Source organism: Seriola aureovittata, chromosome 23 (genome assembly GCF_021018895.1).
Source record: "Seriola aureovittata isolate HTS-2021-v1 ecotype China chromosome 23, ASM2101889v1, whole genome shotgun sequence".
Lineage (NCBI taxonomy): Eukaryota > Metazoa > Chordata > Actinopteri > Carangiformes > Carangidae > Seriola > Seriola aureovittata.
Window position 1 is genome coordinate 10,397,796 of NC_079386.1, and position 26,312 is coordinate 10,424,107.

General features: G+C 40.0%; 2 protein-coding genes across 2 annotated transcripts; both read left to right on the forward strand.

Moving 5' to 3' along the window:
* The first annotated feature begins 4,724 nt into the window (after positions 1-4,724).
* Positions 4,725-19,971, forward strand: LOC130164879 (mucin-2-like). The gene is made up of 7 exons (XM_056369871.1): positions 4,725-4,739; positions 4,912-4,976; positions 5,065-5,213; positions 12,185-13,536; positions 17,648-17,712; positions 17,801-17,949; positions 19,943-19,971. The coding sequence occupies exons 1-7, from the start codon at positions 4,725-4,727 to the stop codon at positions 19,969-19,971; spliced, it is 1,824 nt and encodes a 607-aa protein (XP_056225846.1).
* Positions 19,859-26,291, forward strand: LOC130164807 (claudin domain-containing protein 1-like). Its single transcript, XM_056369779.1, has 4 exons — positions 19,859-20,696; positions 22,315-22,422; positions 22,664-22,801; positions 23,988-26,291. The coding sequence occupies exons 1-4, from the start codon at positions 20,405-20,407 to the stop codon at positions 24,206-24,208; spliced, it is 759 nt and encodes a 252-aa protein (XP_056225754.1). The 5' UTR covers positions 19,859-20,404; the 3' UTR covers positions 24,209-26,291.
* Positions 26,292-26,312: the final 21 nt, after the last annotated feature.

A 26,312-nucleotide genomic window follows, 5' to 3' on the forward strand; every position in this document is an offset into this window, starting at 1 on the left:
CCAACAACTACAACTTCTACAACAACTGCTAAAACAACTGCTACAACAACTACCCCAACAACAAATGCCCAAACAACAACTGTCCCAACAACAAATGCCCCAACAACTACCCCAACAACAACTTCAACAACAACTGTCCCAACAACAACTGTCCCAATAATGACTTCCCCAACAACAACAACTATCACAACAACAAGTACTCCAACAACCACAAGTGTCGCAACAACAACTGCTACAACAACTACAACTACCCCAACAACAACAACTGTCGCAATAACGACTGCCCCAACAACAACGGCTACAACAACTGCTACGACAACAACTGCCCCAACTACAACTGCTACAACAACTACTACAACAACAATTGCCCCAACAACGACTGCCCCAACAACAACTGCTAGAACAACTACCCCAACAACAACTGCTACAACAACTGCCTCAAAAACAACTGCCTCAACAACAACTGCTACAACAACTACACCAACAACAACTGCTCCAACAACAACTACAACAACTGCCACAACAACTGCTACAACAACTGCCCCAACAACAACTCTCACAACAAGTACTCCAACAACCACAACTGTCGCAACAACAACGACTGCCCCAACAACATCTGCCACAACAACTACCCCAGCAACAACTCCTACAACAACAAGTACTCCAACAACCACAACTGTCGCAACAACAACGACTTCCCCAACCACAACTGCACCAACAACTACAACTGCCCCAACAACAACTACCCCAACAACAACTGTCGCAATAACAACGACTGCCCCAACGACTTCCTCAACAACAACTCTCACAACAAGTACTCCAACAACCACAACTGTCGCAACAACAACAACTGCTCCAACAACAACAACTACAACAACTGCCCCAACAACTGCACCAACAACTACAACTGCTCCAACTACTACTGCTACAACAACTGTCCCAACAACAACTGTCCCAACAACAACTGTCCCAACGACTTCCCCAACAACAACTCCCACAACAACAAGTACTCCAACAACCACAACTCTCGCCACAACAACGACTTCCCCAACCACAACTGCCCCAACAACTACAACTGCCCCAACAATAACTGTCGCAATAACAACGACTGCCCCAACAACAACAACGGCTACAACAACTGCTACGACAACAACTGCCCCAACAACTGCTACAACTGCTACAACAACTGCTACAACAACAACTGCCCCAACAACAACTGCCCCAACAACTGCTACAACAACTGCTACAAAAACAACTGCCCCAACAACAACTGTCCCAACAACAACTGCTACAACAACAACTGCCCCAACAACTACAACTGCTACAACAACTGCTACAACAACTGCCCTAACGACTGCCCCAACAACAACAACTGCTACAACAACTACCCCAACAACTACTGCCCCAACAACAACTGTCCAAACCACAACTGCCCCAACAACTACTCCAACACCGACTTCAACAACAACAACTGTCACAACAACAACTTCAACAACAACAACTGTCCCAACAACTGTCCCAACAACGACTTACCCAACAACAACTCTCACAACAACAAGTACTCCAACAACCACAACTGTCGCAACAACAACGACTGCCCCAACAACAACAACTGCCCCAACAACAACAACTGCTACAACAACTACCCCAACAACAACTCTCACAACAACAAGTATTCCAACAACCACAACTGTCGCAACAACAACGACTGCCCCAACCACAACTGCCCCAACAACTACAACTGCCCCAACAACAACTACCCCAACAACAACTGTCGCAATAACAACGACTGCCCCAACAACAACAATGGCTACAACAACTGCTACGACAACAACTGCCCCAACAACAACTGCTACAACAACTGCTACAACAACTGCCTCAACAACAACTGCCTCAACAACAACTACACCAACAACAACAACTGCCCCAACAACAACTGCCCCAACAACTGCCCCAACAACGACTTCAACAACAACAACTGTCCCAACAATGACTTCCCCAACAACAACTGCTACAACAACTCCCCTCACAACAACAACCGCTACAACAACAATGGCCCCAACAACAACCGCTGCAACAACTGCAACTGCTCCAACAACTGCTACAACAACTGCTCCATCGACTGCCCCAACAACTTCCCCAACAACAACAACTGTCCCAACAACAACTTCCCTCACAACAACAACCGCTACAACAACAACGGTCCCAACAACAACGACTGCTACAACAACTGCCCCAATAACAACTGCTACAACAACTGCCCCAACAACTACAATTGCTACAACTACTGCCCCAACAACTGTCCCAACAACAACTGCTCCAACAACTGTCCCAACAACAACTGCTCCAACAACTGTCCCAACAACAACGACTGCCCCAACGACTGCTACGACAACTGCTACAACTGCCGCAACAACGACTACTACGACAACTGCTACAACAACTGCCCCAACAACAACAACAACTGCTACAACAACTGCCCCAACAACTGTTACAACAACAACAACAACAACTGTCCCAACAACAATGACTTCCTCAACAACAACTGCTACAACAACTTCCCTCATAACAACAGCCGCTACAACAACAATGGCCCCAACAACAACTGCTACAACAACTGCAACTGCTCCAACAACTGCTACAACAACTGCTCCAACAACAACAACTGCCCCAACAACTACAACTGCTCCAACAACTACCCCAACAACAACTGCCCCAACAACAACTGCTCCAACAACAACGACTGCCCCAACAACAACTGCCCCAACAACTACAACTGCTACAACTGCCCCAACAACAACTGCCCCAACAACAACTGCTACAACAACTACACCAAAAACAACAACTGTCCCAACAACAACTGCCCCAACAAAAACAACATCTACAACAACTGCCCCACCAACAACTGCTCCAACAACAACTGCTACAACAACAACTTCATCAACAACTGTCCTAACAACAACGACTGCCCAAACAACAACTGCTCCAACAACAACTGCTTCAACTACAACTGCTACAACAAATGCCCCAACAACTACAACTGCTAAAACAACTACCCCAACAACAACTGTCCCAACAACGACTGCCCTAACAACAAATGCTTCAACAACTGCCCCAACAACAACTGCTACAACTGCCCCAACAACAACAACAACAACAACTGCTACAACAATATGTAAGAAATATTGAGTGTTACTTGATTTTTTAAAAACTTCAAGAGCTAAATAATTATTCATCAAAATAATGTTTTGATTTTTTAATAATAACATCTTCTCCAGCTGCTTTGACAAAAACTGCACTAACAACAACACTTTCAATTACAAAGCAACTGCAACAACTATGTCACCTACTCCAACATCCACCACTGGGGCAACAACCACCCTGGCTCCTGAACCTACTTACACTATCTCGGCAGATTTGCCACTGGAGCCATTTTCAGATGATCTCACTAACAGAAACAGCAGCCGATTCAAAGATCTTGAACAACGAGTTGTAGGGGCGGTAAGTACAATTCTTGAATCCAATTTTCATTGCTTGTGTGAGCGTTGCATATGAATGATATGACAATCGTTTAGATCAAAGACAAATCTGTTGAGGTGTAAACTAATTTCAGCAAAATTTGCACCTCTATTTAAATTCATATTATGAAAATTGTGCTAAAGAGCTACCCATGGTCTAAATTTTGCTTTCTTTTCACAGTGTAATAGCATATACAGAACAACATTTGGTGCTCAGTTTGACCGGTGCTTTGTGAAACAGTTCAGGTAAACATGCGTTCACTAATTTCTCTTCACATGCGGAATTGGGCACTTACACTGTTGATTGTATCATGTGTAAATCACAAATGTAGGTAAAGTATCATCATCGTTTCAAGTTGTTATTTGACACTTCTCTCATTTGGTTTCATGGTATAGGCCTGCTTCCCCAGGGCTACCACGAGTGAACGGAACTGAAGCAGAAATGGGGGTCGTGTTCAATCGGACTACTCCGACTACAGATCTGCCACAGAATACTGTTGTTGTTCAAACCTTAGTAGAAGCGGTTAATGCTTCCACCAGTATGTTCAACTTGACTATAAATCCAAACACAGTTGAAGTATTAAGTAAGTTAACACAACACAAAGTGTCATTCTCATCAGTACTTAAATGAGTCAGCAACAAAATTATGTTTTTATACAAGAAATGAAGGTATAGGAGACATTTATTAAGGCAACTTTAACATTTCAGTGTTGTACAGTTCAATCCATTCATTCAATACTTCCATGTGTCCCAAGATTATATATTATCTCTGCTACCATGTATTCAGCTGGAATGCCTGTAATGTAAATTTGTTTGACTTCAGCAACTTCAGAACTAGATAAAATACAAACAAACTGATACTTATTTACTCAGTCTCTAAAAAAATGTTTTACAGCAAGTCCAGTTGTAAATGCAACTACAATTGCCAACTCTACAACTGCTGCACCTACAACCGTCAATCTTACAACTGCTGCACCTACAACTTCCAATCCTTCAACTGCTGCACCTACAACTTCCAATCCTTCAACTGCTGCACCTACAACCTCTAATCCTTCAACTGCTGCACCTACAACCTCCAATCCTTCAACTGCTGCACCTACAACTGCTGCACTCACAACAAGGCGGGTGACTTTCAGGTCTCTTCTAACCACGTTTACGAGTGACTTGCTGGATACATCATCTGCTGCTTTTACAAACCGAGCCTCCATGATAAAGGGACAGGTAAGTCTCACCCCTAAAATAAAACCTTTGGGTATACTTTTTTGAATCATTGTATTATTTTGTAATATATTTATCAGAGAAACCACTCATAGAATCAGAATAGTAGCATTAAACACAAGTGTAATAAAATGTCATTATGTTACAAGCAAATGTGTTTCCTTTTTCTCTGTAGCTTGAACCTTTGTACCAAAGGGAGTTCCCCTCTTCCTTCAATTCTTTGGACGTGGTGGCATTCAGGTAATTTTTTAACACGTAACACAAAATTTAAGAATTGTGACCTGATGTGAATTTGATATTTCATACAGTACTTTTTTTACTCCTGCAGAAATGGATCAATCATAAACGACATGAACCTTACCTTTGAAAGCACATCTGTTCCTAATAACACTCAGATTGCGAGTGTTTTGATCAATGCAGCTTCAACTGTCACTGGCTTCGACATCGAAGGCAGCTCCATCACCGTGGATGGCATATGTAAGAAATATTGAGGGCTACTTGATTTATAAAAAAAACTTCAAAAGCTGAATAATTATTTATTAAACCAATGTTTTGATTTAATTTCTCCTCACTTACAGCTTCAAGTGGAGTAAGTCACAAGATCAGTCTCGTCACTGCATCCTGCCTGGTGCTGTTGTCATGGCTACTGTCAAGCCAGCAATAACTGATTTCCCTTTGAAGTGCCATTAGAACATGACTACCATCTCTGGTATGAAAAAGGACTTCAGCTTTGCACTGATCAGACACATTAATGACTGTGGATTAGACATGTCTGTCGAACTGAACACATTTCTGTGTGGGAGCGTCCGGGATCCTGGACAGAATGACACAGCCAACTCTAAGTTTCTGGTCCATTGAATCATCACTGGAATTATAAGCTCAACAATATAAGGACACTATCTATTAAACACTGGGATGTCAGGCATTATTTGCACTGTTGCACTACAAGTGTATCTTGCTGCACTGAGCACTGTGCTATAGCAATATTTAACTTAGTGACAATTACTAATGTTGTCTTATATAAACCTTACTGTGGTCTTAAAATGCATGTATGATTAATGTTTAGGTTTGTGTCTTAAATTAAATGAAGGAACACATGCAGGACCATGGTGTACATATATATGTCAAAACTCTCTTGTCTTATTTAAATAAAAAATGTATTTATGTAATCATGCAGAACTTGTATTCTGTGAGAATTCTTGTAGTTTTTACAATTTCTGTCGGAAACTTTACAATGATCAGAATACAAAATCTTTGAAGGATTTCAATTGTCTGTAGTGTAATGTTTTGCAATGTTGGTGGGTAAAGAGAAAGTGGATCATACTTAAACATACAGTACGTGGAAATATACTGTATGTTTAAGGTCAGGAGCTCTAATGAAAGCAGCAGTGATGTTTACAGAAAATCAAACCCTGCCATGTGACTTTCTGCAATTTAATATTGTCATGTGTCCAGACAGTCTCTGCCTTTGTTGTACCAGTGAATAAGGTTATCTTTAAGAAAGAAGTAGGATAATCAACATAGGATTCGGATACATAAAGTGACTTCAAGTATGTTAAAGAAAACAAAGGTAACAACTTTATACTAAAAGGAGGCTAGATATAAACTCAAATTCTGTCCCCTTCAAGGATTAAAATAATTCAGTAGAGGTAGAGATGTATAGACCAGAGGGGGATAAACTCCCGGTGCCTGTCATAAAATATGCATGCCAATTAAGCATAATGTACTTTTCTACCACTTTAATAACTTAAACATCTTAAACATGACATAATAGAAAATGTTCACACTGGATTTTGAAAGATTCAAGGCCAATGGGAAAAGTCCAACATTCAGCTGACCAATGATGGAACTTCATCACTCACTCATTCCCTCAGTCAATTACAACATTTATTACTACACACTACTAACAAAGACTGACACAACAACAACACAATAAACTGACTATACATAGAATGATACTACAATGAAGGAATGGATGAATGTAATACCAGAGTTTGACAGGGCAAATATGCATATATAAATATGGTGAACAAATCAAAATAATGCTACCTTGTTGATTTTATATATAATAAATTCAGTGTAACAAGCATCAGCATCAACCACTATCAGAGTTAATTTTCCATGATGGTTTTCGTGGTTAAGACACACCTTAATAGACTGTTATTGTGTAATGAGGCTACCGCAGCAACAATAATGTTTAGTATGATTCTTCTGACTTTCAATTCATTGATTAAATTCAAAGTTCTCACTCTCTTGAAACAGGGGTAGTTTATTAATTGGGTTCCAACCCATCCAACGGTGCAGTTTGTGGTTGGCAGCATTAAGTATTCCGTGATACACACATCTGATGAAATGACATAAAAAGCTCATCATGGTTCTATCTTATGACTTTACCCACTAAAGCTGCCCTATGGTAATGGACTGTATTACCCTTTTACACTTTGCAAATTCATGCATTAAAGCAATTCAATTGCTCAGATCACAACTGAAGATGGTATGTCACAAGTGGAAATGGGGCCTTTTATTGTTTCATTAGTTTTTATAGGTATTTGGTCAGAAACTACATGAGTGGACAGATTAAGCTTTTGACCTGATAATAGCACTAGATGAAAAGTCAGAGGATCATCAAAATGATCATAATTAATTTTGTAGAGGGCACGAATAATTTCACCAAATTTCATGGTGGCCAATCCAAATTCTGTTGAGACATTTCACTCAACACAAAAAGTGTCATGATGGCACTAGAGGAAAAGTCAGAGGGTGACCTAAATTATTTGGTTTCATTCTCTCGGGACGATGAATGTCATGCCAATCCATCCAGTAATGATTAGATATTTCAATCTAGACCAAAGTGCTTGACCAACTTTGCAATCCCCAGAAACATATGAAAAACCATAGCTCTTAGGTTATATTTTGCTTTTGAGTTTTCCGAGTTAACTATCAAACTGCATCTCTGCCAGGGTCTGGAGGATGCCAAAATGTCCCCAGGTGTTTAACCTGGATGAGTTCGGGCTGAGGTTGGATTATTTTCAAAAGTAAATAATTATAAACTAATAATTACTTGCCTTTATTTCACAGAGTGTTACCTAAAGACCAGTGTGCTCACAATGGCAAAGCTTTTCCTCGAAGATCCAAAGACAGGGAATATTCAATCAGCTGTTTTTGTGTGTACTGGGATTTGATACAGCTATTTTGAACATAGTTGTATGGGTCACTGATCAAGTTTCAACTATCACTACTGCACTTGCACCCTACTCACATAGTTTTTGAAGCTGTGAGGAACTTGCAAGTGCCAAGTATCCAGTTCTGTGATAATGGAGACCTGCCACTGCTAGACTTTGGATTTAGACACCCTTCACCAGGCTAACATTTGTTATCCAAAATGGATAAATGAAAAACTTTTTGCCCAGTCAGTACTCTTGCCATTTTTGTGACCAAAGCATTTCCAGCTTTGCATGCTAAAAAAAGGGAGGTTGTCAACCAAGACGTCAGGTGCTGAAAGGCCAAGTCACCAACTACAGCAAATAATACAATACTGCCAATACTACATATTCAAATACTACAGCTACTGTGACCACACCTGCTACACCTGCAAACACAACTACTGCAACTACTGCACTTCCAGTTACAGCTGCTGCCACTGCTGCAACAATGGCCTCTGTAACAAGTGTTGATACTACTGTACAACTCATGAAACAGGGATATTTAGAACAATAAAATTAAAGCGTCTCCTTTTAAAGTGAAAGGTAACAAAAATGTCCAATGTCTCGATTTATCAGAGGGAAATGATCTCCTATTACACACTGGACTGACAGGTTATTGCATTAAACCTATTGCAAACAAATGTCACAGTATGTTACAATAGGCATTCACCTCACATTCAAACCTTATGCCATGATGGGAATTTAAAATCCAAAAACTGTAACTTGGAGTTCGGAGCTAAAGATTTGTGAGTTGGAGCTTCCCATTACCTGAACTTGTAAGGTCAAGTTTCTAGGCTCTGCCATGTTTTCCACTGTGAACATTTTTGATATAAAAATTTAGAGCTGCCTCATTGTCTCTTAAGTTGCTTTGGTTTTGTCACTACATATCAATTATCTTCAGGGATAATTTGAAAGGAAAAAGCAAGGATAGCAAAAAAGGTATCTAAATGGTTTAAATAGACATTTGATAATTAACTCTTTGTAAACAAATCAAACCAGATCTTGAAATTAAATTTCACATCAATGTTCCAGTTTAACCTGCTCCTATCTAAGTGAATAAATAGGGGATATTTAAATATATTTGCATGACATACAAATCACTGTACTTGTATAAAAGAGAAAATTAATTACTCAGCTCACTTGTGAAACAAATGTTCACAATGCCGCAGTAAAAGCACATGTAGTTTAAGTGTCCTTATTTCAACAATGTATGTATGTAATTCAGTTTTTTCCATATAATGACTTCATACTGGATCATACTGATGTCATGGCTTGGCACTACCCAAGATAAATATGAGGAAATGAAATGAATGAATTTGTGTTGTTAACACTTTAACTGTATTGCATCATATGTATATAAAAGTTTTAAAATTAAGTTATAACATATAAATAATTGGATGATATATATCTAGTACATCTAATTATTTATATGTTATAACTCACTGTCAGACTGGTAGAGCGTCTGTCAACATTGACATTGATGGAATTCAACCTCATATTGTCCTCTTTCATTGTATGAAAGAAGGGAGTGTACCATGGTACTGTGCCAAGTGTCTCACAGACTGAGAGCTGATCTTCAGTACACTGTGATTGTGTTTTTTTCATCAGTAAGGTTCCACACCATTCAAAAAACATATCAACAATGAGTCACGTCATTAGCTTTTGTTCCATTCCAATATATAAAGGTCTAACAGCACAGTCACAGAACGTGAAAGGCATTCAGCATTACATATGTGAACAGGACTGAATTAAAAAAAAAAAAAAAAAACACTGAAGAAGGGGGAATTAAAAACTTTCATCTTATATCTTTTAATTTTGGGTAAGTAAGCTTTTAGATTTATGTGTACACTTTTGTGCATTTATAACATTAGTACGAGTGTGTGTGTTTGTGTGTGTGTGTGTGTGTGTGTGTGTGTGTGTGTGTGTGTGTGTGTGTGTGTTGAGTTATTTATCATACCAACACATGTTATTAATGTCCTCTGTTGCAAAAATGTACATGGATTTCTATTTTTTTAATAAATTATGTCACTTAGCAAAACTGAAAAAAAACAAGTTATTGAAACACTTGAGAATTTACTTGTCATAAACCATTCAAACCACATCTTAAAATTTAATCTCTCATATTTAAAGTGATAATTGATTCTCTAAAATTATCAACCTCTGTTGTAATGTGTTGTGAAATCGTGCTTCAACGTTTACTCTTTAGCTGGTATGCCTGGTATTTTTCCCCTATAAGGCTCTATGTAATTTTTTATTATTATATTTGTATTATTAAAGATGATGATGACGGCAAGTGGCTACATTCATTTTTGAAAAATAAGAATGTGGTTTGGGGTGTTTTTTGTAGGGGTCTCTTTTTGTTTTTCACAAAATGAGCATGAAAATGACCTTTTTACTTGTTGTGTCTGTGAGTAAGTCTCTGATGTGTTTGATTTTATAGATTCATCATGGGCGCCAGACGGATCATCTCAGTTATCATGATTTTAACAGGTAAGCTGAATGGTGTTAAACTGTTTGACTTTAAAGTGCTTTAAAACTATATAATAGGAGATATGTAGGAAACAACCATGGTGTTAAGGTGGAGACCTTGGCTGCACATCATTATTTTATAACACACTACAATTCATTATCACAGTCATACCATGATCATTAATAATCATACACAACTACAAACAGCACGCTGTGTTTTAATTGTCCTTTTTCATATTTTAGTAGTTTTACTGAGTTTGGTTGCAGAAAAATAACCCATACTAAAGTTGCACCAGTGACTTATCTGTTAAACTACTATTAAAATTTTGTATTTGAACTTACATACAGTTTAATGTACCCTGTGAAGAAATGGAAAGTTAAAAAGTGAAATTATTTTAAATATATTCTGATTTGATCATTGTTTTCAAAAGTGGCTACTGCTCCAACAACTACAACTGCTACAACAACTGCCCCAACAACTACTACATCTCCAACAACTACAACTGCTACAACAACAACTGCTCCAACAACAACAACTGCCCCAACAACAACTACAACTCCAACAACTACAATTGCCACAACAACTGCCCCAACAACAACAACCGCTACAACTGCTACAACAACTGCTACAACAACAACAACTGCCCCAACAACAACTACCGCAACAACAACTGACCCAACAACTACAACTGCTACAACACCTGCCCCAACAACAACTGCTCCAACAACTACAACTGCTACAACGGCCTCAACAACAACTACATCTCCAACAACTGGCACAACAACTGCCCCAACAACTGCCCCAACAACAACTACAACTCCAACAACTACAATTGCCACAACAACTGCCCCAACAACAACAACCGCTACAACTGCTACAACAACTGCCCCAACAACAACTACCGCAACAACAACTGACCCAACAACTACAACTGCTACAACACCTGCCCCAACAACAACTGCTCCAACAACTACAACTGCTACAACGGCCTCAACAACAACTACATCTCCAACAACTGGCACAACAACTGCCCCAACAACAACAACTTCTCAAACAACTACAACCGCAACAACAACTGCTACAACAACTGCCCCAACAATAACAACCACTACAACAACTGCCCCAACAACAACTACATCTCCAACAACTACAACTGCTACAACACCAACTGCCCCAACAACAACAACTTCTCAAACAACAACAACTGCCCCAACAACAACAACTGCTCCAACAACTACAACTGCCCCAACAACAACTTCTCAAACAACTACAACCGCTACAACACCAACTGCCCCAACAACAACAACTGCCCCAACAACAACAACTGCTCCAACAACTACAACTGCTACAACTGCCCCAACAACAACTACATCTCCAACAACTACAACTGCTACAACAACAACTGCCCCAACAACAACTGCTCCAACAACTACAACTGCTACAACTGCCCCAACAACAACTACATCTCCAACAACTACAACTGCTACAACAACAACTGCCCCAACAACAACAACTTCTCAAACAACTACAACCGCTACAACAACAACTGCCCCAACAACAACTACATCTCCAACAACTACAACTGCTACAACACCTGCCCCAACAACAACTACATCTCCAACAACTACAACTGCTACAACAACAACAACTTCCCCAACAACAACTACAACAACTGCTACAACAACTGCCCAACAACAACTGCCACAACAACTGCCCCAACAACAACAACAACTACATCTCCAACAACTACAACAACTACAACTGCCCAACAACAACAACTACTGCTCCAACAACTACAACCGCAACAACAACTGCTACAACAACTGCCCCAACAATAACAACTGTTACAACAACTGCCCCAACAACAACAACTGCTCCAACAACTACAACTGCTACAACAACTGCCCCAACAACAACAACTTCTCAAACAACTACAACCACTACAACAACTGCCCCAACAACAACTACATCTCCAACAACTACAACTGCTACAACACCAACTGCCCCAACAACAACAACTGCCCCAACAACAACAACTGCTCCAACAACTACAACCGCTACAACAACTGCTACAACAACTGCCCCAACAACAACAACTGCCCCAACAACAACTGTTACAACAACTGAAACAACTGCTCAAACAACTACAACTGATACAACAACAACTGCTCAAACAACTACAACTGCTACAACACCTGCCCCAACAACAACTGCTATACCAACTGCCCCAACAACAACTGCTCCAACAACTACAACTGCTACAACAACTGCCCCAACAACAACTACATCTCCAACAACTACAACTGCTACAACAACAACTGCCCCAACAACAACAACTTCTCAAACAACTACAACCGCTACAACAACTATATCTGCAACAACTACAACTGCTACAACAACAACTGCCCCAACAACAACAACTGCTCCAACAACTACAACCGCTACAACAACTGCCCCAACGACAACTACATCTCCAACAACTACAACTGCTACAACAACTGCCCCAACAACAACAACTTCTCAAACAACTACAACCGCTACAACAACTGCTACAACAACTGCCCCAACAACAACAACAACTGCCCCAACAACAACTGTTACAACAATTGCAACAACTGCTCAAACAACTACAACTGATACAACACCTGCCCCAACAACAACTGCTCCAACAACTACAACCGCTACAACAACTGCCCCAACAACAACTACATCTCCAACAACTACAACTGCTACAACAACAACTGCCCCAACAACAACAACTGCCCCAACAACAACAACTGCTCCAACAACTACAACCGCTAAAACAACTGCTACACCAACAACTGCCCCAACAACAACAACTGCCCCAACAACAACTGTTACAACAACTGAAACAACTGCTCAAACAACTACAACTGATACAACAACAACTGCTCAAACAACTACAACTGCTACAACACCTGCCCCAACAACAACTGCTATACCAACTGCCCCAACAACAACTGCTCCAACAACTACAACTGCTACAACAACTGCCCCAACAACAACTACATCTCCAACAACTACAACTGCTACAACAACAACTGCCCCAACAACAACAACTTCTCAAACAACTACAACCGCTACAACAACAACTGCCCCAATAACTGCGACAACTACTGCTCCAACAACTGCTACAACAACAACTGCCCCAACAACAACAACTGCTACACCAACAACAACAACCGCTACAACAACTGCCCCAACGACAACTACATCTCCAACAACTACAACTGCTACAACAACTGCCCCAACAACAACAACTTCTCAAACAACTACAACCGCTACAACAACTGCTACAACAACTGCCCCAACAACAACAACTGCCCCAACAACAACTGTTACAACAATTGCAACAACTGCTCAAACAACTACAACTGATACAACACCTGCCCCAACAACAACTGCTCCAACAACTACAACCGCTACAACAACTGCCCCAACAACAACTACATCTCCAACAACTACAACTGCTACAACAACAACTGCCCCAACAACAACAACTGCCCCAACAACAACAACTGCTCCAACAACTACAACCGCTAAAACAACTGCCCCAACGACAACTACATCTCCAACAACTACAACTGCTACAACAACAACTGCCCCAACAACAACAACTTCTCAAACAACTACAGCCACTACAACAACTACCCCAACAACAACTACATCTCCAACAACTACAACTGCTACAACACCAACTGCCCCAACAACAACAACTGCCCCAACAACTACAACTGCTCCAACAACTACAACTGCTACAACTGCCCCAACAACAACTACATCTCCAACAACTACAACTGCTACACCAACAACTGCCCCAACAACAACAACTGCTCCAACAACTACAACCGCTACAACAACTGCCCCAACGACAACTACATCTCCAACAACTACAACTGCTACAACAACAACTGCCCCAACAACAACTTCTCAAACAACTACAACCACTACAACAACTGCCCCAACAACAACTACATCTCCAACAACTACAACTGCTACAACACCAACTGCCCCAACAACAACAACTGCCCCAACAACAACTACTGCTCCAACAACTACAACTGCTACAACTGCCCCAACAACAACTACATCTCCAACAACTACAACTGCTACAACAACAACTGCCCCAACAACAACAACTTCTCAAACAACTACAACCGCTACAACAACTGCCCCAACAACAACTACATCTCCAACAACTACAACTGCTACAACAACTGCCCCAACAACAACAACACCTGCCCCAACAACAACAACTGCTCCAACAACTACAACCGCTACAACAACTGCCCCAACGACAACTACATCTCCAACAACTACAACTGCTACAACAACAACTGCCCCAACAACAACAACTTCTCAAACAACTACAACTGCTACAACAACTGCCCCAACAACAACTACATCTCCAACAACTACAACTGCTACAACACCAACTGCCCCAACAACAACAACTGCCCCAACAACAACAACTGCTCCAACAACTACAACTGCTACAACTGCCCTAACAACAACTTCTCAAACAACTACAACCGCTACAACAACTGCTACAACAACTGCCCCAACAACAACAACTGCCCCAACAACAACTGTTACAACAACTGCAACAACTGCCCCAATAACTGCGACAACTACTGCTCCAACAACTACAACTGCTACAACAACTGCCCCAACAACAACTGCTACACCAACTACAACTGCTACAACAACAACTGCCCCAACAACTGCTCAAACAACTACAACTGCTACAACACCTGCCCCAACAACAACTGCTCCAACAACCACAACTGCTACAACTGCCTCAACAACAACTACTTCTCCAACAACTACAACTGTTACAACAACCGCCCAAACAACAACAAATGCTCCAACAACTGCCCCAACAACAACGACTGCTCCAACAACTACAACTGCTACAACAACTGCCCCAACAACAACTGCTACAACACCTGCCCCAACAACAACTGCTACAACAACTACAACTGCCACAACAACTGCCCCAACAACAACTTCTCAAACAACTACAACTGCTACAACAACTGCTCCAACAACAACTGCTCAAACAACTACAACTGCTACAACACCTGCCCCAACAACAACTGCTATACCAACTGCCCCAACAACTTCTCAAACAACTACAACTGCCCTAACAACTGCTCCAACACCTGCCCCAACAACAACTGCCCCAACAACTACAACTGCTACAACAACTGCAATTGCTACAACAACTGCAATTGCTACAACAACCACGCAAACAACTGCTCCAACAACTGCTTCAACAACTGCTCCAACAACTGCCCCAACAACAACTTCTCAAACAACTACAACTGCCCCAACAACAGCTACTGCTCCAACAACAACTACTGCTCCAACAACAACTACTGCTCCAACAACTACTACTGCTACAATAACTGCTCCAACAACAACTGCTACAACAACTGTTGCAACAACTGTCCCAACAACAACAACTGCTACAACAATATGTAAGAAATATTGAGTGTTACTTGATTTTTTAATAACTTCAAGAGTGAAATAATTATTGATTAAAATAATGTTTTGATTTTTTGATAATAACACCTTCTCCAACAATGACAGCTGCTGTGATAACAACTGCAATAACAAAAACACCTTCTATTACAACAGCAACTGCAACAACTATGTCACCTTCTCCAACATCCACCACTGGGGCAACAACCACCCTGGCTCCTGAACCTACTTACACCATCTCAGCAGATTTGCCACTGGAGCCATTTTCAGATGATCTCACTAACAGAAACAGCAGCCGATTCAAAGATCTTGAACAACGAGTTGTAGGGGCGGTAAGTACAATTCTTGAATCCACTTTTCATTGCTTGTGTGAGCGTTGCATATGAATGATCTGACAATCGTTTAGATTATTAACTAATTTCAGCAAAATTTGCACCTCTATTTAAATTCATATTACGAAAATTGTGCTTAAGAGCTACCCATGGTCTAAATTTTGCTTTCTTTTCACAGTGTAATAGCATATACAGAACAACATTTGGTGCTCAGTTTGATCGGTGCTTTGTGAAACAGTTCAGGTAAAAGGGTTCACTAATTTCTCTTCACATGCAGAATTGGGCACTTACACTGTTGATTGTATCATGTGTAAATCACAAATGTAGGTAAAGAATCATCATCGTTTCACGTTGTTATTTGACACTTCTCTCATTTGGTTTCATGGTATAGGCCTGCTTCCCCAGGGCTAACACGAGTGAACGGAACTGAAGCAGAAATGGGGGTCGTGTTCAATCGGACTACTCCCACTACAGATCTGCCACAGAATACTGTCGTTGCTCAAACCTTAGTAGAAGCGGTTAATTCTTCCACCAATATGTTCAACTTGACCATAAATCCAAACACAGTTGAAGTATTAAGTAAGTTAACACAACACAATGTGTCACTCTCATCAGTACTTAAATGAGTCAGCAACAAAATTATGTTTTTATACAAGAAATGAAGGTATAGGAGACATTTATTAAGGCAACTTTAACATTTCAGTGTTGTACAGTTCAATCCATTCATTCAATACTTCCATGTGTCCCAGGATTATATATTATCTCTGCTACCATGTATTCATATATATTCTCTAAAAAAATGTTTTACAGCAAGTCCAGTTGTAAATGCAACTACAACTGCCAATCTTACAACTGCTGCACCTACAACTGCCAATCTTACAACTGCTGCACCTACAACTTCCAATCCTTCAACTGCTGCACCTATAACTTCCAATCCTTCAACCGCTGCACCTACAACCTCCAATCCTTCAACTGCTGCACCTACAACCTCCAATCCTTCAACTGCTGCACCTACAACCTCTAATCCTTCAACTGCTGCACCTACAACCTCTAATCCTTCAACTGCTGCACCTACAACCTCCAAACCTTCAACTGCTACACCTACAACTGCTGCACTCACAACAAGGCGGGTGACTTTCAGGTCTCTTCTAACCACGTTTACGAGTGACTTGCTGGATACATCATCTGCTGCTTTTACAAACCGAGCCTCCATGATAAAGGGACAGGTAAGTCTCACCCCTAAAATAAAACCTTTGGGTATACTTTTTTGAATCATTGTATTATTTTGTAATATATTTATCAGAGAAACCACTCATAGAATCAGAATAGTAGCATTAAACACAAGTGTAATAAAATGTCATTATGTTACAAGCAAATGTGTTTCCTTTTTCTCTGTAGCTTGAACCTTTGTACCAAAGGGAGTTCCCCTCTTCCTTCAATTCTTTGGACGTGGTGGCATTCAGGTAATTTTTTAACACGTAACACAAAATTTAAGAATTGTGACCTGATGTGAATTTGATATTTCATACAGTACTTTTTTTACTCCTGCAGAAATGGATCAATCATAAACGACATGAACCTTACCTTTGAAAGCACATCTGTTCCTAATAACACTCAGATTGCGAGTGTTTTGATCAATGCAGCTTCAACTGTCACTGGCTTCGACATCGAAGGCAGCTCCATCACCGTGGATGGCATATGTAAGAAATATTGAGGGCTACTTGATTTATAAAAAAAACTTCAAAAGCTGAATAATTATTTATTAAACCAATGTTTTGATTTATTTTCTCTTCACTTACAGCTTCAAGTGGAGTAAGCCACAAGATCAGTCTCGTCACTGCATCCTGCCTGGTGCTGTTGTCATGGCTACTGTCAAGCCAGCAATAACTGATTTCCCTTTGAAGTGCCATTAGAACATGACTGCCATTTCTGGTATGAAAAAGGACTTCAGCTTTGCACTGATCAGACACATTAATGACTGTGGATTAGACATGTCTGTCGAACTGAACACATTTCTGTGTGGGAACGTCCGGGATCCTGGACAGAATGACACAGCCAACTCTAAGTTTCTGGTCCATTGAATCATCACTGGAATTATAAGATCAACAATATAAGGACACTATCTATTAAACACTGGGATGTCAGGCAATATTTGCACTGTCTCACCATTAAGGTATACATGTATCTGCTTCACTGAGCACTGTGCTATAGCAATATTTGTGTAATTAATATTTAACTTAGTGACAATTACTAGTGCTGTCTTATGTAAACCTTACTGTGGTCTCCAAATGCATGTAAAATTAATATTTAGGTTTATGTCTTAAATTAAATGAAGGAACACATGCAGGTCATAGTGGGCCACACACTCCAACCCTATGTAGTTTTATCAAGGGTCATGGTGTACATGATATGTCAAAACTGTCACTTGTCTTAAATAAAAAATGTATTTATGTAATCACGCATAGCTGTATTCTGTGAAATTTCTGGCCGTTTTTACAATTTCTGTCAGAGACTTTACAATGATCAGAATATTAAATCTAGTTGAAATTTCAGTCGTCTCTCATGTGATGTTTTGTTACTTTGGGTAAAGTAAAAGTGGATCAGATTATGTTTAAAGTCAGGAACTTTAATGAAAGCAGTGTTGACGTTTACAATCAAACTCAGGATAATGGCAGTAGCACAAGCACAATCCCATTGTCTATACAGCAGTATCTACATAAAGCTACCAAACATTAGCTACTAGTTCTACCAGACATAGTAAGACTGTAGCAGGAAAACCATTAACTATCACTGATCCTTTCCCATTTTCTGGCAGTTTTAATGACCTGGGGGAGTTTTACAGTTTAAAATCACTCATTAGCTATTTACATCTTGTGATTTAATTGTTTGTTTTGTTTAATCTTAGATTCAAAATTAAATATTTAAGTTGACTATTTTAAGACAACACAAGGAAAGAAGTATATAAAGGATATGATTCTCCACCAGAATTCCTGGCAGTGTAGAGAAGGTTTTAAAACGTTATTAATTTATAATTATTTATTCTTTTGAGGATGGATGGGAGTGGGAGACCTTGGACTCATGACGTCATTACTTCTTAAACCTGGCTACATCCCTGTCCCTGAGCATACTGAATTGAACAAAGCTGGGTTTTTTTGCTTAGGAATTTAACTTTGTATTTGTGATATTAAGAAAGTGACATTTCTTGTTCTGTGCAGTGAATACGAATATGGTGACCCTGCTGGAATTTGTCAATCTTTCAATCAGTTTTCAGGGAAAACTCTAAAAGGTTTCTCTGGTTCCAGCCTCTTAAATGTGAATATGTCTTTCTTTTCTTTGTTTTATAACCAAGTAAAGTGGATATATCTGGGTTAAGAGCTGTTGTTGGGACCAAATAAGCAATTTGCGGAAGTCATCTCATTTTTACAAAGCCAAACAATTATTCGGCAGAATATTTAATAATGACCCATTTACATCTATAACTATTTACATGAATACTTGATTTTCGCTGCTGTGTTGCTCATCTTGCACCCATTACTGTCTTGTGTTTCAATGCTCTCCCAGTGACGTGGATGCATCAGAGATAGGCTTCACAAGCCTACTAGTTGGGAAAAGGTTATTTTTATATCTGCTGATCAGCGGAACCGGAAGTGGAAAACACATGGATTAATGTGTTTACAACTGCTATCCTCCTAGGTGCACCCGGCATCATCCTGCCGTCCTAAACAGACCAGTTCAATTTGCACTTGCAGGCTGGGGCTGCCTCCGACATAACGTATGTTGAAGTACAGACCTGTTTTTAAATTCTTTTTGCTGAGGACGAGGCTGTTAGCTTATTGCGGTCGGTAGCCTATCTGTCGCAGCGTCGGGCCATCCACCATCTGTGGAAGTGGGACAAGGGAACAGATGGCGCATCCAAGCCGGGCTGCAGGGCTGCTGACGCTGTCTGTTAAGCAGTGAAGATGAGTATCAATCATTAAAATAAAAGCCTGTTCTTGGCTATCGCATCGTATCTTTAGCTGGACTTGACGATGCAGGAGTGGCTTGGATAAGAGGAGGGAAACAGGAAGCATCGCAGATTCATTACATTGATGCGCGACGACTCGACCACTGGCATCAACTTAATCCCCTTTTGACGTGCCTCTGGCCCGGTGAACAATGGTCGACAACCGCTACGCCACAGCCCTGGTCATCGCTTGTGTGCTAAGCATACTGGCCACCGTGTATCTGTCGGTGGCCATCGGGACACAGCACTGGTACCAGTACAGCAGCCCCACCGTGCGCGGGGAGGCCAACGTGTCTGAGCTGCGCTCTCTGTATGAGGAGTTCATGGATGGGGAGTTTGATGAGAAAACATACAGCGATACCCTGTTCCGCCTCAACGGGACTGTGGGCCTCTGGTGGCGGTGTGTGCTCGTTCCCTCCAACGCTCACTGGAACAAGGAGCCAGGTAGGTTTATATAACTGACTCACCTGAGCAATGACACTGTGCAGTGTCACTGCTGGAGAGTGAGAATACCACAGTGACAGTGAGACACTAATATATGCCTTTACACTATGAAGCTCATAAGCCCCACCTTGTCTGGGGATGACAGCAGGTGTGGCTCATTCTCGAATAGGTTGCTGGGAACGAAAAAAGTTTCAACTTGTCTTCAGCCCCAGTTGTGCCTCTCATGTACTGCCATTTGAGTCACTGAGCTACACAAAGAAATACCCAGCTTTCTTTGAAAAAGCCAGAAGATCAGCAAACAACACATCCCTCTGCTCTGAAAGTACTGGATAGATTTAATCTGTGTTTTCTTGGGTTTCTCCCAAATAGTTCAGTGGAGGTGTTCAACCATCCAGATCCTAATCTTTCTCATGATTCATGCTGGATTACCAACTAGGCAAAGTGGGTAACTGCCCAATGAGGGCCTTAAAGCCACAGGTTTACTCCACATCATTTCTGTCTACATAAAATTGATTAATTGCAAATTTACTATAAATTTGCTCCACTGAGCGACTATGACAGGTCCCCCATCCTCCATCCTAAAGGGCCTGGTCTAGCCCTTGTTTCTTAATTGTTTTTGTTAATTTTGAGCCTATTTGTTGTACAGTTGTGTTTTATCGAAGTGCTTTAATTTTTTTTCTCTGAGTGTCAAGTACTGAACAGAGAAAATCTTAGGAAAGGAAATATTCCTTCATAAGAGTACTGTAAAGCTGCAACCATCAATTCATTTTCATTTTCATTGCTTTTCATCTATCATCATTAGGGTCTGACACTTATTTTCTTTAATAATCAATTGATTGTTCGTTGTATAGAATAGTGGGGAAATGCCTCCAGTGTTCCCAAAAGCCCAAGTTAATGTACTGAATTCAAATTGCTTCTTTTTTGTGCCCAATCGTCAAAACCACAAAACGTTGAGTTTACCATCGTAGAAAACTGGTAAACTGACAAATTTTCAAATTCAAGAAGCTGGCCCACATGAATATTTGGTATTTTATCTTAAAATGACTTTATTAAATAATTATCATAATTGATATCATTTTCTGTCAGTGGACTAATTGATGGATCAACTGATCATTTCAGCTCTAGAGTACTGGTTTGTTTCTGGGTGACTGGGGATATGTGTAATGGGTGTCAGTAGGGGCCCAACAACAATTTTTTTGCTGTGGGGCTCTCTAGTAGTCTGAACATGCTGGTGATCTGTTTCGATCGTAGATGCATGAAATATTTTTGCTATTGTACTTTTTGTTGTGTGAAAACACCTGTTCTTTTTTTTCTGAAGGTTAATGTTATGACCCACAAAAAAAAAAAAATCATGCAACTCAGCTAACAGAGTTGCCCCTTGTTTGAAATTCCTGAATAATGTACATTGTCAGTATATTTTTGTGAATTTTAAGCAATATATCCAAATATACTAGTTGTTTGCAAGTTCATTTTATTCATCTGCTGGATTTAAAAGAAACCAGTTTCTCCCTGGAACATAAAAAACATTGAAAAAAAAGTTTAGTAATGGATATGCAACTCATAGTAAACTGTCTAATACATGCTCAAACAAGCTCTTTAAGTAAATAACCTCTTTCAGATGCCAAGATGGTGCTGGAGTGTCGAAGCTTCACTCTACCTCAGCAGTTCACTCCCAAGTACAAAGAGCCAGGAAACCACAACAGTGGCGAGGACATGCTGCGCACCTGTAAGTTCAGTGACCACAAATTTACCCATATTGAAATGTTATAAGATGAATGAAGCTTGAGGCTGTAAACTTGCATCAGATTCAGCCTCTTCTCTGTTTAGGGCATTAATTATGACCAATATGTGATGTTGAATAATATATTGCCCCCAATCAGGGCACTGTCTTCTGTCTTTGCGGGTAAACGAAAGCCACAGTTATAGTGAGCGAACTGACTCATACCTTCCTGTGTCTGCATGTTTAGACCTGTGGAGGTGCCAGTTTCTGCTGCCACTGGTGTCCCTGGGCCTGGTGGTGTTGGCAGGCCTGACTGGTTTCTGTGCCTGCCTCTGCCGAAGCCTCACCCCCACCCTTGGGATAGGAGTACTTCACCTTCTGGCTGGTGAGACGTGTGCTCCCACTTAATTGTAAATTGTGATCCATAAGCGTCATCAAAGTGGAAAATTGAGCAGTTAGTAGTAGGTCTTTAAAAAGCATCAGTAAATAGTTTTCCCTGACATGAATTTCAAAACCAAGAGTTGTAATTGTGTCACTGTAGTTTGAGCTTGAACCGCAGTCCAAGTGTGTCCAAGTCTGAGTCACATGGGCTTGAGTTTGTGTCCAAGTCTCTAAGAGGAATATTAGCAACAAAAAAGCATGTTCACAATTTAACACATGTCCAAAACAGAATTGATTTAGATTTATTCTTAATAATCCATTCATACATCAACAGACAGTAAATCAAAACTAGCTATTTCCCCGAATCCACAGGATGGACACAATATGTACAGTATATATATAGTGTATATACAGCAAGTTCAAAAGTCTGAGACCGCTTTTACATTCAAGTGAATGGGAGTGAATTAAAACAGGTAACCAGTTAACTGAAATATCACATCAAAACTGGTCACTGGTTTTAATATTGTGGCTGATTGGTGGATATTCCCATAAGGTTTTTTTTGTTTTTTTTACGAGTCCATTGCCATGCATTGCCATGAATTTTTTACCAGATGATGGCGTTAGATAGAAAGTCAGAGGATCAGCATAGTTATTTGGATTCATCATCTGGGGATCATGAATGTCTTTAATAAATGTTACAGTAATCCATCTAATAGTTGCTGAGATATTTTAGTCTAGGCCAAAGAGGTGGACCAACAGACCAACATTGCAATCTTTACACTAGAAATACGATCGGGCTATATAATTTCAGATTCCACAACCAGAAAATCAAGTTTTCTGCAGAGTGCATTATGCAAATGGCTGTGGGTGATACTATGTCAATGTTGTGTTTACCACTTGTTGCACTCCCCCCCAGGTAATGCAGGTTTAATGACTTTAAAGTCAGCAATGAATGACCATCAACTTAGCTCTGTGCGCCCTAAAGCAATGCAACATTAAGCCATCCCGAAAGGAGATGCGATACAACACAAACAGTGTATTTGTGTTTGACGTATCCAAAAATGTATGTATATGAAATGTCAAGTGCAGAAAATCTCTACGTAAACACCCAGTTGAAACCTGGTTAGCTAGGAAATGCTGTCACAGCTGAATAAGCCTCTCCTTACACCCCCTTATCCTTTGCCCTGCAGGTCTCTGCACTTTAGCCACAGTGTGCTGCTACCTGGCAGGGATGGACCTGCTGCACAGGGTGTCGATGCTGCCTGATAAGGTGGATGGCTCTCTGGGCTGGTCCCTCTACTTGGCCCTCATCTCCTCACCGCTCCACATGATGGCCGCTGCGTTGCTGGTGTGGGCGGCACGCAGCCACAGTCAGAACTACTACCGCATGACTGCATACCGGGTGGCATAGGCTGTGATCTCTGCCCTGTTTAAATTTATACCCCATTCTGACACCAAGATGCATTTTATAATGATCTCAGAGGAGCGGGATGTGGGTTAATCTGTGCGCTTTGCCCTCTGATGGATTAAAGTGCATGTACTCTTTAGTAGTGACCCTATCTGCTGCATTAAAAGATTTGATTTTTATCTCTCTTTGGAATTGGTTTGAAAAAATGTTAACCAGAAAGATGTGTATAGTACAGCATATGTTTAGTTCAGAATAATTTAACACCAAGCTGAAAAGCATTAGCTGTGTCTCAGTTTCATACTACACATTAATTAAATCCAAAATGTAACGATTCATGTCAGAAAAATGGCTAAACTAAAGGATAAATGTTGTTTATTTTCATAGTTTTGACCATCCTTCCTAAAGTTTATATTATGCATACAATGACTGTACGCACAAAGTTAATTGCAGACATGTAAGGATTCAACATCATCACTTAAAAACAAGTTTGACAGGGCAAGAAAAACGGCCAGTTAATATAATCCGAGACATCAACACATCCCCAGGTTAGACAAACCGATTTGGATGAGAAACTGAAGGCAACCAATGAGTATCGTTTAATGTTATTATCATTATTATTATTATTATTAATATTATTTTCATCACCATTACAAGTTCAAACTAGTTCAACTCAAACAAGTTCAAGTTCAACATTTAAAGGCCTCTTTCAGTTTCACCTCCGAAACGTTCATTTCTTGCCCTGTCACATTTAATCACAGGGATGTTGTTGTGTTCTTATTATTCCCTGTACAATATTATCTTAGTGGAGGTATGTGGTATTGAATTGGGACACAGCAGGTGCTTCACTGACACACCCACAATGCCAGCTGGGGTGCGGCGACATTTCCCCTTTGTCGCACGTACAAATACCTGCACAAACGTACAAGTGCACTGGACCCGCCCTGAGTATGTCTCTGCAGCGCTACATGAAAACAAAAAAGATATCTATTTTGACAGATTTGCTGTTACACAATCAGCCTTTTTCTTCAACTGCTTAAAAACATAGTCTGTGACTGTGAGCATCAATCAGGAGTACAATCAGAGAGACTGTGACTATTACTGTATTTATCTTTCTATTATTACTGAAGAATGACCTTTGACATCCTCCCTTTTTTTTTTATCTCAGTGACATTTATTTATTTATTTATGACAATTATGAAGGTCAAACTGTGTTAATTTATTTTGTTTGCAATTTTCAAGTACATTTTTTATGTTTTGACTAATTTTGTAGGCTTTTGTAGAAAATATGAAGAAGTAATGTATTCATCATAGTAGTACTTCTTCACCATTTTGTGTTTTGTTTTGTTGACCTCGTATGCTCATATAAATTGGTTTCCACATGCTTTTTGTGAATTTAGCTGATTTTATTGTTATTTATTTGATTTATATGTGTTCCTTGATTTTTTTATTAATCCCTTTTTGCTATCATCACTATGGAAGAAACACACAAATTAACTAAATCAACAAAATTTAAGGGGAAATAGGTTTTCCCTGTTAAGCATTATGAATGTACTTTAAAGGCCATATTATGATAAGCTACAGTGTTCCTTTGCACTTCAATTATTTTTTGAACATATCCTGAATATTGCTGTAGTATTTGCTAGTGAATTTCTATTTTTTGACTATGTAAATGTCCAAATAATCAAATACATTTTGAAAAAACACCATTATTACCCTTTAAACCATGCTATATGTCTCCATAAGTATATAGAGTAACAGAACTCTCAAGGTCTCATGAAATATATGATGCATTGTGTGTGGTCTGATATTGGTCTTATAAATCAGATTGTATTTGACATATTCAACCTTTAAATACAAGAAACTGCTCTTTCCCTGAATCCACAGTAGCATAAATATAACAGCTGTATGACTGTGCTTTTGTGAATCTACAGTGAATGTGTTGTTCATTCTCCAGTTGTGGGCTGACACGGTCAATAATTGTACAGTTAAATATTGTGTGTGAGTGTATGCAAGCGTACACATGCAAATGGTGCGTGGTCCAAGCAACTGCTGTCATTTCAATAAAAGCTTTTTTTGTTTAAATTTATTTCATAGTCACATCAGTATC

Excerpts from the sequence above, each read along its gene's own strand:
- LOC130164879 (XM_056369871.1), top strand. Across the intron at positions 4,977-5,064 it reads TTGGACGTGGTGGCATTCAG|AAATGGATCAATCATAAACG; the intron begins GTAATTTTTTAA and ends TTACTCCTGCAG. Across the intron at positions 5,214-12,184 it reads CATCACCGTGGATGGCATAT|CAACTACTGCTCCAACAACT; the intron begins GTAAGAAATATT and ends GCCCAACAACAA.
- LOC130164807 (XM_056369779.1), top strand. The coding sequence starts at position 20,405 with ATGGTCGACAACCGCTACGCCACAGCCCTGGTCATCGCTTGTGTGCTA. Across the intron at positions 20,697-22,314 it reads TCACTGGAACAAGGAGCCAG|ATGCCAAGATGGTGCTGGAG; the intron begins GTAGGTTTATAT and ends AACCTCTTTCAG. Across the intron at positions 22,802-23,987 it reads AGTACTTCACCTTCTGGCTG|GTCTCTGCACTTTAGCCACA; the intron begins GTGAGACGTGTG and ends TTTGCCCTGCAG.